The sequence below is a fragment of the Aquarana catesbeiana genome, linkage group LG01 (assembly GCF_042186555.1).
Source record: "Aquarana catesbeiana isolate 2022-GZ linkage group LG01, ASM4218655v1, whole genome shotgun sequence".
Lineage (NCBI taxonomy): Eukaryota > Metazoa > Chordata > Amphibia > Anura > Ranidae > Aquarana > Aquarana catesbeiana.
Window position 1 is genome coordinate 152,038,362 of NC_133324.1, and position 16,302 is coordinate 152,054,663.

Genomic DNA, 16,302 nt, shown 5'->3' on the forward strand with positions numbered 1-16,302 from the left:
TCAACAATAAAGCCAGAACTATACCTTGTCAAAGCCATTGTAGTTATCTCTTATGATTGTAAATATGTATGAGACTGAAGTTTTATTAAAATCCAACATTTATTCTGTATCAGCACAGTTTTCACAACCTCCCCAGATTTGGCAGTGGTCATAAATCTAACATAATGAAAGAAAACTGTATGCTCACACACCACGGTTTACATTTGAACATATGCAGCTCGTTTAACCACTTGCATGCATTACAATACATAAAAACTGAGAGAAAGAGAAGATAGCAAGACAGATGGGCAAATAAAGAGAAGGAATGGAAGCCTTATTCCATTAGATGGGAAGATTAGGCAAATTATAGATGTGCAAGATTAAAAAGAATACATTTGTAGATGTCTGTAGATTCAAGATACACAGCCATATAACAAATCCATCAAATATCTTATCGTGAGATGTACTATTATATGCTACTGCTAAAAACATGTGATATACCACAATTCCATTTTTTTTTTTTTTTTATCTTGGTTGGATACAGTAAGCTTCTTGGATAACTACCTTAAAGTATGAAATATGAAAAAGCATGTCACTCTATAGTGTGTACTTGTCTCAAATAAGACCTGGTTCACATATATGCAAATTGGATGTGTTTTGAACAGCATCCAATTAACATGACATGTGGACCTGCAGCCTTTTCAATGGAGCCAGTTCACATATGTGCAGGTTTTTAAAAAGAGTCTGGTATGATTTTGAGCATGGTTCAGGTACAATTTCCATTGTCCATTTCCATTTACTTTGACGATTCCACCTGAATCACACCTGGACTGCTGAACAAAGTCACAGTCAAAACTGGACCACTCATATGTGAACCCTGTATTAATATCATTTCTGTCTGCTGCTTTGTTTCTCTTCTATCAGCATGAAACGCTTATGACACATTTCCCTGGCACCAAGAGAAAGAAGGTGACAGAGGAGGAGCTCCAGCAAACAGCCTGTGATTGACAGCCTCACCAGTGTTCCTGAATGTTGTGTAAAGCGGGTATGTTCCTCCAATCAGCTCTCAGAGATCCACGGAGTGTAATTTTAGCTCTCTGCCCCCTTTTTTCTGAACGTTCAGGCAAGCTTTATAAATTCTGAACTTTGAATGGATGAAGAGAAGAGAAGACTGCAGATAAACAGGTACAACTTATGCAGGAGGATTTGTTATATCTCTGTGTATCACCTGAGGCCAGTCACTTCACTGGTTGTATGTGAGGCCAAACTTCTCTTCTTTTTATGCCACAGAGGATCACCCTTTTTACCAACACTCATTTTTAACATTCAGTTTGCTTAGTAAACAGACACTACTTGAAACAGGGGGAGGGGGTGCTGCGCTAACCAGAGATGATATTGAGAATGATATGTGTGAAGTACTCCTATAAAAAGTAGTCTAGCTTATAAAGGGAATGTAAATATCAAAATGTCAATCATATATCGTGCTGCTATTCCCATTAAAAATATCCATAAGTGCAAATTAAAGCAAATTGTGCAATAAACAAATCCTGTGCAGATAGATAATACATATACGCCAATAATATTTGAGATGAATAATCAAACATGAGCTGAAACAATTGCAATCAACAGTCTAATAATAAACGTATTCAAATGAAGCATGCAAAAAAACGCATGGAAAGTGCACAGTGCTAGGCGACCTTAAAACACTCTATAAAATCGCACGGTGTACCAACAGTAGTGATCCTCTGTAAAATAGAATATGACAATTACATGCAACTATGTGCATAAGTGGAAAAGCACAATAAATATAAAAGTGAAAATGTCCACAGTAATGCCCCGTACACACGGTCGGACATTGATCGGACATTCCGACAACAAAATCCTAGGATTTTTTCCGACGGATGTTGGCTCAAACTTGTTTTGCCTACACATGGTCGCACAAAGTTGTCGGAATTTCTGATCGACAACCACGCGGTCACGTACACCACGTACAACGAGACTAGAAAAGGCCGGTTCAGAACCAAGCGCGGCACCCTTTGGGCTCCTTTTGCTAATCTCGTGTTAGTAAAAGTTTGGTGAGAGACGATTCGCGCTTTTTCAGACTCGTGGCTTTCAGATCGTTTTCTGCCGTTCAGTTTGTGCTTGTGGGTTTGTATCTGCTCTTCAGTGCGTGCAGCAAGTTCCGCGTGACTTTAAGGAGTCATTGTATTCTTGTTCGTTCGTTACTGGTTTTCAGGTCGCTCTTCACAGGCCTTGCTGTTCTTCAGTGCGTTCTGTTACTTCGTTCTGAGCAGCCGACCGTTTTCTAGCCATGTTTCGTATGCGTACTCCTCGTAGAGTTCGTGCTGTGCGGGGGCTTGGTGTTGGGGTCCTGACCTTGACACAAGTCCAGTCCATGAACAGGGTGGGGAGGAGTTCATGGACCAAGAATTGGTTGCTTCAGCGTGACCAGTTCTGTCATATGCCTTTGCTCCGTGAGATCCGTGAGAATAATCCTGATGATTTCAGGAACTTTCTCAGGATGACGGACCCCGTATTTCACCGTTTGTTGGCTTCGCTGACCCCCTATATTAGCAGGCAGGATACCTGCATGAGGCAAGCCATCACTCCGGAGCAGAGGCTGGTCGCTACCTTGCGGTATTTGGCCACAGGGAGAAGTCTGCAGGACTTGAAGTTCTCGACAGGCATCTCCCCCCAGGCTCTGGGTATCATCATCCCAGAGACCTGTTCTGCCATCATACAGATCCTGCAGAAGGAGTATATGAAGGTAAGATTTTTTTCCTTTTATATCACATTTTATTGTATTGAATGTTTGCTAATATATTGTATTTCTTTCCTCATTCCCTAATTACCATGATTGTAATATGCTGTGAATGTCCCCTTTGTCCTCATGCATGCTGGATTTTTATGTAATTATTATTTTATGTCCTTCATACATATTTGCCCTTCAATAACCTCCCCAGCATGGTGTCTCCTGCCCTATATTCACCTCATGTAGTCACTTAACAATGTATTTTATCAGCTCTATAGTAGTGCTTTACCCCAAACACCCCCTAAAATGTTTGTGAATGTTATTTTAGCTTTAAATTCAGGCAGAGTGCCAGAGGCTTTTTTTGTGGTGTCCACAAATTTTTGGTAACCCTCCCTCCCCCCAACTGCTAAGTCAGCTGATCCCAATTCTCTATCCTCAATCATCTATCTGCTGACTTTGCCAAACCCATACACACTATACCCATCTCTTTACTGGTCAGATTTATGGATGAATTCCCCAAAGCATGTAGTGCAAGGGCCTGCCTGTATACTTTCCAATGGAACTGTTTCAAGTTTTTGTATCCTATTATTATCTTGATAGGTAATAGCAGAATGTCCAAATGCCCTCAAATGTGTACAATGTGTATTTATATCTTTGTATTCAGACACTTCTTACCTGTCCAGTGGTCTGCTAATAGTGTAACTAAGGAGGGGCTGTTCCAAGTAATACCCTGTATTTAGGCATTCATCTCTCAATGAAGTGAAGAGGGTTACCTGTCCAAGAGTTCCCCCCCTATAATGTTAGAAATGGCCCATGAGAGGGGGGGAGGGGGAATATGATAGGTGTACCTTATACTTTGGCCTTGTTAAATTCCCCTTAGTAAATGCTATCTGGAGGTTGCCCCATAATGTTTGTGTATAATCTGCTTGCCATGTTTCTGTGAAAAAATAGTAATGTTTATTGTTTTTTCCTCAACAGTTTCCTTCCACGCCACAGGAATGGCAGACTGTGGCCTCCCACTTTGCCCAGCGGTGGGACTTTCCTAACTGCGGAGGGGCAATTGATGGGAAACACGTCCACATCGTCCCACCACCCAACTCGGGGTCGTACTATTATAATTACAAGGGGTTTAATAGTATAGTGATGTTGGCGGTGGTGTCGGCTAATTACGACTTCTTGTATGTGGACGTGGGGAAGAATGGCCGGATGTCCGATGGTGGAGTGATCGCCCAGACGGAGTTCTACAGGCGTCTCCAGAATGGCAGCTTGGACTTGCCACCTCCAGAGGACAATGTTGAAGGTCTCCCATTTGTGTTCGTTGCTGATGAAGCATTTGCGCTGGGGGACCACCTGATGCGGCCATTCCCGATGAGGACCCTCACCCCGGAACAGAGGGTTTTTAATTACCGGCTGGCCAGAGCCCGAAGAGTGGTGGAGAACACATTTGGAATCCTGGCCAGCCGGTTCCGATTATTTCTGACACCCATCCATATGGCGGAGTATAAACTGAACCATATAATACTTGCCTGCTGTGTTCTCCATAATTTTTTAAGAAAACATTCAGCCAACTATGCTGGCTCAGTTGGGCCTGAGGCCGGAATCCCAAATCCATCAACACTGACGGCGCTTGAAAGTGGCCGTCCTGGCTTGCCCTCCCTGAATGCCCGTGATGTCCGGTTACGCTACATGGAGTTCTTTGCGGGTAGGGGGGCTATCAATATGCCAGACAATCTGTGACACCTTTTTCAAATAAAAAACAAACAAAAGAAATTCTTGGTGGACATTTACTGCTTGTGTTTGTTTTAGCTGACCCTGACAGAAATGTTTTGAGTGCAGAAAATGTCGTGATTGGGTAACCTTATAAAAAATAGTGTTGGCTGGTACTTCCTAAATGCCAAAACACATTTCACTACAAGTGCACTTGCAACTGCACTGAACCTGCACTTGTAGTGCAAAGTGTAATTGCCCTTAGGAAATAACCCCCATTTGTGCATAAAACAGCAATTACATCACCCCAAAAGTGTTGTAGTGTTGAGACAATAATCCACACATTCTTGAGTAAGGCACTTTTTTATAGCTGCACAATCACATGTGCATTTACGAAAGGTTTTTAAAACAAACCAACATGTTTGTTGTATAACAATGTTTGCAGTAGCATTATCAAAAATCAAAATATCCATTTCAGATAAAACAGGCCTGTGTAAAACCAACAAGAAAGCCAAAAAACTTGAACTTACAAAGTTCACATATGGTAAAACCTGAAGGCTATATCAGACATGAGTATTTAGGAACTGTGTTTGATATAGCGTTCAGATGGGGGGAAATCACCCCTGGAAAAGCCAAATTTGGAAGATGCACACCAATTTACGAATGTCAACTTGTGCTATCTGCCATCAGGGGGGATCAAGGGACGTGTTTTGGGGGAGCAAGCCCTTCCTCAATGCGACTTTATAATTGAGGATGGGGTTGCACCCCCAAAACGCGTCCATTGATCTCCCGTGATGGCAGATAGCACATGTTGGCACACTGTGTGCATCCTCTAAATTTGGCTTTTCTAAACATTGTAAAAATTTTAGTAACATAAAACAGGTGATTTTGTGGGGTTTAAATTCGCCCCAAAACATCAATGATGTTATTATTTTTTTTAATAACATCAGTGATTTGTTGCTGGATGTTTTGCAATTGGAGATTACACCCCATGATCTCCCCGATGAGTATCTGGGCACTTTCAGATGTAAAGCGTTCTGGATCACGATCACCTAAAAAGAGATAAAGAACAAAAAAAAGGTCTCAAAAATCTGCCACCATCCATCTCTTTTACCTGAGTCTGTGGTCGCAGACACCTGTTGTGGTGCCAATCTCCACCACATCTTCTTCTTCCTCCTGCTCAGCTTCTTGGGTTTGCGGTATTTCCCCTTCTTCCAGAGGGGGGGGGTCTGTGTTCTCCTGGGATGAGGGGTGTCCTCCGAGTCTTTTCTCCCCTATGTAAAACAAAAATGGTATAATTAGCACACAGATATTTGATGGCAGAACTAGAACTAGGAAACATTGCTTGGAAGTGGGGTACAATTGTCTATTTTAGCCGAGTTCCAAGATGTACATTTTTTATTGCCCTTTGTCAAGCTGCAATACTTTACCTGTTTGGTACAAGCTTCACAGATGTAGCCCCCCCTATAGTATACACTGGAGCACCTGTGTGGCCCCCCTAAAAAAAAGGGTGTTCTGGGGTCCCACACTAGTGCTCCAGTGTCCAGATGTGAAAACAGCTGCTCAGTGTCCTCTCCTTACACACAATCTAGTTGGCATTTCATTCTAGTAACAAACCCATCTACACAAACAAATATTTGGCATCCAAGTAGGCCCCTAAAAATGTGTGAAAATGCAATGGTGTTCTAGAGGCCGAAAGAAAAATGTTTGATACGAATGAATAATGGGCCCATGAACATTAAAGTTGACCTTTTTAAACGTTACAATTACTAAAAGCATATGGAGCAGAACGAACAGAATAAAGACAGAAAGAATAGGAACACAGCACAACTACTTACTTTTTTGCAGCACTCTCCGGATCTTTCGGAACTGCTCTGGCTCTCTCAACTTCAGGTCCGACCACCGCTTCCTGAGCTGATCTTTCGATCGTCGTACCCCGAAATTCCTCTCAAGACTCCTGACCACTTTCGCCATGATCTTGGCCTTTCGGATGTTGGGGTTGGGGTAAGGCCCATATTTTCCATCATAGTCGGACTTCTTCATGATGTCGACCATCTCCAACATCTCCCCAAACGACATATTTGTGGCCTTAAAACGTCTCCTTCTGGATCGGGACGTGCCTGGATCTGGGCTTTCCTACTTCTCCTCCTCGTTGCTAGAATTAGCACGCACCTGCTGTAACTCCGCCATGTGCTCTTCACCCACTGCGCCGAACGAAAAGGGGCGGGGAATAGACTAGAAAGAACGTCAGGGGCGGGCGGAGTTACACGCATGCGCAGTGTGTATAAAGCGTAACACGCGTGCGTATTACGTACGATCTGTGAGCGGAGGAATTAGCATTGGACGCGCCGATCGTAAGAACGAAGGTAAGAGACAAACTTGTGCCTATACTGCTTCTAGATTGAGGCCTATATTGTAACAAGATTAGGAGAGTTTTGTCTGACATTAGGCTTTGTCTTGTGTTGTGTCTTGCAGTGAAGATGGATATCTTAATGAGAGATACTGACTTCATGTCACTATTCATTGATATGCTAAGTGAGCTGCCCTGTCTGTGGGAGATTACCCACCCCCATTTCAAGAACCAAGCAAAGAGGAAGGTAGCACTGGAGCAATTGTGTGAAATTGTGAAGCAGGTGATCCCCACGGCAGACATCACTTATTTAAAGATTTTCATTGGTGGCCTCAGGAGCACATATCTGAGGGAGCGCAAGAAAGTCCTGGATTCACAGAGATCCGGAGCAGCAGATGACATCTATGTCCCCAGGATGTTGTACTACGACAGGCTGCACTTTCTGGCAGGCCAGACTGAACCCAGGGCATCCCTCTCCAGTCTTCCTTCCACGCTTCCTTCCCCCCTGGCTGAGGCTTCTGACGCCCAACCTGGGCCTTCCAGGCCATATGTGGAGGAGCCCAGATTGAGCCAGGTATAGCATTCCTCTAAATATTTCTGCTTGTCCAATCAATGATGTTAACTAGATGTTAGTTGGGAGTACTAATTTAGGATTGTGATTGATGATGCAAAACATTACAACCATGTCCCTTTTTCATACACAGGGAAGTCTCAGCCAGGAGGTGGCCGGGCCGAGCCGGCTGGCTGATATCAAGGTCCCTCCACCACACCTGAAAACAGAAAGTGGCAGTAGGACGAGTACCCTAGAGGAGGCGGCTATAGCATTCTTTTGGAGGGCTACAGAGGTCCTGGGAGCACCCCACACCATGCAGGAGAACATTGCTGCATTCATAGCATATAAAATGCAGAGGATGGAGGAGGGCCAAAAAGCCATGTGTGAGGCCCTCATATCAGAGGCTCTGGAGAAAGGTATGAGGGGCCAAATTACACCTCACACACAGCTTTGGGATGGTCCTCCTCCTCCTCCTGCAGGTCCTCCTCCTCCTCCTCCCTCTCCTCCAGGTCCTCCCAGTCCTCCTCCAGGTCCTCCCAGTCCTCCTCCTCCTCCTCATCCAGGTCCTACTCCTCCTCCTGCCACATCTCCAACTGCACAGCCACAGCCCGGAAGGAAGCGTGGAAGGAAGACCAGACAGTGATTGCCCTGGATCCAGTCTGGTTGGCCAAAAGATGCAGCCTCTTGTGGTACCACAGCCTGGGGACACAGATGTCATCTGCTACTATCCGGATCTCTGCGAATTCTGGACCAGATTGCCCTCCCTTACATATGGACTCCTCAGGCCACCAATTTTGATGTTGAAGAATTGATGTCTGCCGTGGGGGTCCCAGGCTTCGCTAATTTCTCCTGTTGATCCAGTGTTGCCTTCCTCTTTGTTTGGTTCTGATCCCTTAATAAAGGATTTTTGTTTTGAATTATACTCTCCTATGTGTTTTACTTCAAAAAGGACAGTTGGTTTGTGAGGATTCAGGTACATTTCAAATATACAATGTGAAATGAACAAGGGACACCAACACCAAACAATCTCCTGGAGATTAAATAATAAAAGATATCAATGGTGTTGGGGTAACTTGACACACAAAACACACACAAAAATATTCTGGAGTAAAAATAAAAATAACATTGAACAAAGATCAGCCTTGGAAAAAATCCAAACATTAAAGAAAAAAAAAGGCTGAAAATCCAAAAAAAAAAAAAAAATATATATAAAACTGTCAGATGTGACAACTAATAACAATATATTGAGGGAATCCCACTAAAAAAACACAAATAAAACTTTGTGAGAAGTGTGTGTGTGAATATGAGCAGCAAAACGACTTAATTCTTGTCACATTATAAAGAAGAAGAGAGTGCGCTGTATTAAACCATTTTTAACATTGCAGCGTGACGAAAGTGCTGTATCCATTACGAACACTAAGTTTACCAGAACGAGCTGTCCCGTGTCAGAATTTCTTCTGAGCATGCGTGGCACTTTGTGCGTCGGAACAGGCCACACACGGTCGGAATTGACGCAATCGGATTTTGTTGTCGGAAAATTTTATCTCCTGCTGTCCAACTTTGTGTGTCGGAAAATCCGATGGAAAATGTCCGATGGCGCCCACACACGGTCGGAATTTCCGACAACACGCTCCGATCGGACATTGTCCATCGGAAAATCCGACCGTGTGTACGGGGCATTACAGGTGATAATGTCCTTTAAAGTGCAGTATGAAGGGTTCAGTGTGCTCAAAACAATAAAAGTGAGGTGCCGGGGAAATATATTCTAAATCTGTGTCCTCTTCGTGTATATATCACACTCAAGTAAGCAGTGGCCCCTTACCTAGCGGTGCTAGGTCAACCGCAAAGATCAACTGCAGGAGGTTGTGGTCTTTTGCTTGGGGTTCTAGACTGCATGGATACTGTCCCTGCTTCCCCGCCTGGTGGTACTCGGTGAACCGCAAACTTATGCAGGTGGCTTTGGTCTTTAAATGTGGTCCTAGACCAGCGCGAGTCCTATCTCCGCCTCCGTGACTCAAATATAGGTGTACCAATAATAAAGGACAAGGGGGTACCACATAGTGTAGTAAAAAAAATGACAGATAAAAGCATAAGTGACAGCTCTGAATATGCTGGAGCTGCTGACATCACATCCAAGAGGATAGAACCAAGCAGCAGTCTCAAGCCTTTTGGATGGCTACACAAGGGAGGCTTCTACAAGTGAATAACATGGATAAAATATGTTAAATTAGTATATAATTTTATGGGAATATTTTTGTTGAAATTAGTGGTCTGACGACAGGATGTCTTTAAACAATCCTGTGAACATACAGAAAAAAAAATCTGCAAAAAGAACAAATAAAGATAAACTGAATGAGAAATAGTTCTGCAGGCAGAATAAATTAGAGCTACAAGTGGTAAGCCTTAAGTACAGCTGAAAGAAAGTTAGAAACTTTTAAGGAACTATTGATTCACTACAAAGTAATTAGTGGGAGAGAAAAGAATGAGATACACAAAAAAGATGACAAAGTTTCACTAATGACCTCATTTAAACCAGTGCTGCTGACTCTAAAATACCACTATGAAGAGACAAACAAACACGCCAAATGCTTTGTATTTGATTTTGATTAGGGGAGTATCAGGTCTATTTGATAAGGAAAAGAGCAATAATGTGGCAAGTTCAGTATCCTACTCCAAAAAAAATCAAAATTAATTTTTTTGCTGATCTGATAGTAAACATTAACTTTGATGTTGTAGTTTAAGGTACTTGCTGTACATAATCACTGCTCTATTAAATGAACATATACTAGGATTGTTTCCCTACAAGAGAAATTTTTTACAGGCACATGTAAAATGGCGTGCTCACTTAAAGTGTTACTGTACCTTGAAGTAATTACACTTATGTTGCCGTTCTCCAAACCCCAGACTTCCTTCTACTCATGTTCACTTTTCCCTGACATCAAGATATCAGTATCAATATCTCAGAGCAGATTTATTGATGGTGATAACAGTTAAACATGCTTATGCAATGCACATCAACATGTCCAATTGTAGCCTGCATTGGGAATGCGTGTGATAGGGTAGCAACACAGGAAAAAAAAGTTGGAGACTAGGACCAGTAAATCCAACCCATATCAGTAAGTGTCTAAACAAGGCCTTTTATACTAGTCATTACTGTAATGAAAGCTACAGATTTAAATAGATTGAAAGTGACTTTTGAAATTACATTCACGTATTTAAGCTTATATGAGATTTTGCCTTGGCAGTGATGTCACCCGTAGGATTACTATGGGGGTCCATTGTTGGCTGTCCCTCCTCTCCTCTGAAGCCGGGGCAAAGTCTGCATTCCATTATTATGCAAATTCATCTGTTTTGATTGTTTTAGAATAACCAAGAAAAAAGTAATATATGTGTAACCCAGAATCCCGGCCGGTTTGTTTCCAAAATCAGGTGCCCGGGGATCTGAAATTTTGCAGCACTAGCACATTTTTTTAACTTGTACTGTTCCATATCTTCATGTGCAACTTTAAGGCATCCATCAAGCATGTTATTTAGATGATTTAGATTATGTTGTCCTTTAGGCTTTATTAAAAGATCCTATCCCTGCTGAATAGTATATATATTTTTTACATTTTTTTGCATTGCTACACGTCCCTGTGGTAGTACCCAGCTACCCATGCTGATTTTTAACAAAAGCTTACAAATTAGCTTTGAAAAATGTGATAAAATCAAGCAAGATTTGGCTCCTGTTGACTTAAATATTATTCAGAGCTATGTTCAGTGCTTGAAGACTTCACACTGCAAACCTCCTGCAAACCAAGCTTTGCCTGATTCACTCATCACTTCTTAACGCATCTCCATGTCCCCTAATTACTGTTAATATATGTGGGAGTCATTGAAATGATATATAAGTGGCGTTCAAGTGTAAATAACAGACTTATGAATGCATTGTTGGAGCTAGTGACAATGTAAGTCGGTTAAGAGAAAAATAACAGGTAGCCATTATTCATTAAGGACTCTGCTGCAGTTCGTATGAAATACTAACATCAGAAATCTGATAGCATTATAAATTATTATAGGTATATTTTCAATTTCAATTAACATTAACAAGTCACCTCAAAAACAGGAAGAAAAAAATTGTGGCAGGCAAAAATTAAACTATTACACACATGAGAGGAGATGTTGCTCCAGTGAAATTTCACTTTAGCTGTGAGTTGGTTATTGGTAAGATTTGTGACATGACTCCATCCTTCTCTTTCTATTTAATGGTAAAATGATAATTGAAAACTGTCAGTAGACACAAATACATTCTTGATACTAGAATTATGTAATGATCAACTTTAAAACTCCAGGCACAAGAAAACAGGGTTAGTCAGTTAGTTGGTTAGTTAGTTGTGGTAGTGTAACCTTGTCATAGGACAGCTCGTCTTTTTACCATTAGATGATCCTGTGCGCCACAAGATTGAAGAATAGGGCACCTTTTATCACTGAGGGGGGACCTATTTCATGTGAAGGTGACCAGAACATAACTCACATGTTCACATGAACAGAGAGACTTTGACATAACATCCTACTGTAGTTGAATGCAGATATGTTGATCACCAAGCCAGCACGGCTTCAGTAGGTGGAGATAAACATTCTGTGCTGGCAGGGTTTGCACATTCCCTCTGCCCACTTTCCAAAACTGCACCAAGCTGCTACTGTGCAATAGGAACAGGCCAACAGTTTAGTCCAAACCTAGGTTTGGATTAAACCTTGGTTGTTCAGGCATTTGAAAAAAAGCCCAAACTTTAGTCTATTCTGACCCTGTTTGGCCACAGGGGCTCTTTAGAGTAATCTGGCAGAGAACTGGAAGCCATGTAGGGTGCCCTGCCAACTCCTCCCAGTTGTTGCTGCAGCTCAGACCTGTGATACAAGACCTGTGATTATGTTACATGGAATAAAGCGAGGATTATCTAAAAAAAAACAGCAGTTGCGTGAGAAAATCAATTTAGTGTTTTAAAAGCAACAAAGAAGGGGGGTTTAAAAGATGTTATATGTTGCCCAGGGTTTATCTTTGAGGCTTTTCCATCTGCTGGTCATTACTCACAGCCCTGGTGTTGGCAGCACACCCTTGCCCTTTTCAAGAAATGTAAGCAGGCTACTGAACATTCATCCTGGGCCTGATCTCTGCTTAGTCTGTTTGCATATGCCCTGGTAAACTGCATTTGTACTCAGTTTTAGCTGTGCTTATTCTGATAATCAGCCTATTATATCTGCTACTGTTAGTCTGCACTTTGTCAATTTGTCTTGGATCCGGACTGGTTTAGGATTGGATTGTTTTTGCTCAATCTTAAGCCTGATACACACTATGAGTTTTTTTTTTTGTTTTGTCCAACCTGGCAGGTTGGATGAAAAAAACTGTTGGCTCCGGTCGGAGCACCTGTACTCACTATGCAAAGTAAGTACAGCGATCTCCCCCACTGAGCTGTTGTGCTCGTGTTCTGACAGGGGGCCCCCCTCCACCAGAACACTTAGAACAATGCTCTCTGCCACTGGCTGAGAGCGCTATTAAGGACTCAGATGGCTGCTGGTTTTCCAGCTAGTTTTCTGTCGGACAGACTGACATACACAAGGGTCAAATGTCGGACATTTTTTTTTTTTACCCTGCCGATGCCTCCCGACATTTGGCTCGTGTGTACCTGGCTTTACCATCAACCCACTGACTTTGCCACTGTTTGCTTTGACAATCTGTCTGAGGATTTACATTGCTCTAGATTCTTTTCCTGCCTGCAAGTCTATTGAAACCACTGGTGCCACAGTGGGTTTACCAAATCCTGTGACAGACTGCCTCAATTCAGTCAGTGTCAATGTGGACATACAAAACTTTATAAATGCAAGTAATTCAAGCAATGCTTGTGGCAGTTTTTTCTGTGATTGATAAAAGCAGAGCAACCAAGTGCATTTCTATTTGTTATTAGCGCATTACTTCTTGTGAAATTTCTCTGACATACCGTGAAATCTGAATACGAGTAGTCATTTGTCAATACCGTTTTCATGAACAAAAGGAGAATAACAGTTACTATTCATCCTCCACATATATTCACTATTTAAGCCCTGGAGGTGATCATGAAGGATTCCTGAGATATACATTTTGAGAAAAGAGAAATCCCTCACAAGTGTTCAATCTACAACTACCGTAACTTCAAAAATAAATAATCTTGCTGAAATATAAAATATTTCATTGGCCACCTTGGAGTCCAGGTCCTTGTTTATGTTTTTGGGAATGAGTCTTCTACATGACATTTAACTTTCATCTATTTTAAACCAGAGGAAGATTATTCCATTATAATTTTCCCACTATCCATTTTCAGACATACTGCCCACAGCCCTCAAATATATTTTGGAAAACATTTAAACTACAGAATAAATATTTAAAAAATTGTAAGGAAGATATTAAATGTGGCAAACGTCAAAAGTACATATACAACCTCTTGAATTTTTGCATTTTCGAAAACTTTTTTTCTGATTTTGTCTAGTAAGGTTCTCAAAAATGTTATGATTAATTTTATAAGTTTAGGATGATGATCTTTCATCTTTACATTTGATCAATTGATAGAGTAATCCTTAATGCAAATTTAGACGTGATAACAAACGTTTTTCTTTTCTTTACCTTAAAGTGGTTGTAAAGGTTCGATTTTTTTTTTTTAAATAACAAACATGTTATACCTACCTCCACTGTGCAGTTAGTTTTGCACAGAGTGGCCCTGATCCTGCTGTTCTGGGGTCCCACGGCGGCTGTCTCGGCTCCTCCCCGCTAAAGCTAACCCCCTCTGGGAAGCGCTCTCCTGGGCGGTTAGCTTGTGGGCACACTCCCAAGTCCTGTATCCGGCGTCCATAAGCCACCGACTACAGGACTCGGCCCCCCAGCATTTGCGTCATTGGAGTTGATTGACAGCAGCGGGAGCCAATGGCTGCACTGCTATCAATCTAACCTATGAAGAGCCGAGAACAGGCGAGAAGACTGGGCCGACATCAATCACGTTCTCGACGCGGGACTTTCGAGGGCTCAGGTGAGGTCAAGTAAACAGGGGGGGGGGGGGGCTGGGGGGCCTGCAATCGCCGAATGTTTTTTCATCTTAATGCATTGGAGGCATTAAGGTGATAAAACATGAACCTTTACAACCCCTTTAAAATTAAGGTTATGAACTATTTCAGCAGAAAACTGTCCAATAAATAAGGCAAAATTATCATGAATAGAATTCATATAAATACAATTTTTATCAATGTGGTATGCATAAAGCTGGTCATGCATATTACAATCTGACTGTACAATGTAGAATCTTCCTTAGAATTACCAAAGCTATGTACGTGAGAACACAGATAAAATATGTTAAGCTGAAACATTAGTGAAAACTTTTTTTAGTGCTGGATGGAGTGTGAAAGTCTAAAAACACCATCAAGTTTTTATTTTTATGTGTCAATGTCAAAGATAAAGGGGAAATCCTGCATCTGACAGAAGAACAGGTTTCCCCATTCAAAGACATCTCCGCAGCTCTTTTTATTTTTATTTTTTTTTTTTTTCTAGTAACAACCATAAAATGTTGGATTCTCTCTTACTTTTTCTTCTGGTGACATTGGTCATCAGGACAAATAGTAAAGTTAGATCACGCCAGCTGGGATGCAAACAGACCCCAACCCTTCTTTATTATATTAAAAAGAAATTCGATTTTAATTATCTTCCAAAAGGTCTTATTAAAATTCAGTTAATGAGCCTAATTTGATCAAACCAAAGCATCAATGATATGTTAAACTTGCACTTACCAACCTCCACAACACTAGAACAGTTGGGATCGTTGAAGCCGACTGGGCACTCACATGTATAGGTTTCATCAGACAAGCCCGATAAACATATTCCTCCGTTTTCACATGGGTTGGGCTCACACACATCCCCTGCCAGTCAAAAATAGAAAAAAGTGCAATTAATGACACATCCACACAGTCATCAGCAGACATAATACAAGTCATTCCACATTTCTCAACAAAATGAACATTAAAAAGCATAAAACATATGAGCTAGTCAGTCACTTCTAAAATAAACCAGAGGGTGCTGCTACAACGTATATAAGCAGCTCTATATTTAGAAAATATCTTGCTAGAAAACGACTTTTCACTCTAGGTGTGGTGACAAGGACTCCCACACTTTCACAACCCCTTTAAAGAAAAACATATGCTGCTAACACCAAGGATAAATACAAATTCTTCAAAACATTATACCGAACATACAGGCCTGGTTTTATTGATCTGGAACTTTTCAGAAAACCTAGAGCAGTGTTTCTCAACCTTCTTTCAGTCAAGGCACGCTTTAAAATTATAGATAATCTCGAGGCACCCTTCAAAATTATGGACAGTCTTGAGGCGCCCCATTCTAAAATGTAAAATCTGTTCTGATAGTTTTACATAATGCAGCAACACATAGGGCATCCAACATTTTGTAAACTGGTAATGACTAGTATTCGAATGTTTCTCTTCTTCCTCAGTTTTTCTCCACCACTTAGCTAATGAGACCCCAAAGCTGATTGAGAGAGGCAAGGGAGGGCCAAACAAGGATGATATGTAGGCAACTGACATCATCCTTATCAACTGATGATGACATTGTTTGTTAGGAGGTTGGCAGCTAAAAGGTTATAATGGTGTACAATGAAAACCTGTGGCTTTGCGTAACTAAAAAGCAGGTTTCATCCACCCACCAGCTTGTATACAGTTTTGGGGCATTTTTTAGGCATTTTTCCAAGGCACCCCTAAAGAAGCCTCAAGGCACCCCAGGGTGCTTGGGCACCCTGGTTGAAAAAGGCTGACCTAGAGTGCCTTAAACTTCTATTACAGATATTCAAAAATGTAATCCATACCAAAGAAGCAATTGTATAAAAGGAGGTATATTACTAGAAATGCCATGTTACTAGAGCAGTAACCTTATTGGAGCTGCCATTTTGTCATAAAGGC

At 41.6% G+C, this 16,302-nt stretch overlaps 1 protein-coding gene across 1 annotated transcript in view; it reads right to left on the reverse strand.

The window, feature by feature from the left end:
- EDIL3 (EGF like repeats and discoidin domains 3) overlaps positions 1–16,302 on the reverse strand; it is a 1,025,075-nt gene that overhangs the window by 763,903 nt on the left and 244,870 nt on the right. The window contains exon 2 of the mRNA XM_073624465.1: positions 15,124–15,252. Within this exon, the coding sequence (XP_073480566.1) occupies positions 15,124–15,252 (129 nt within the window). The remainder of the gene's footprint in view (positions 1–15,123; positions 15,253–16,302) is intronic.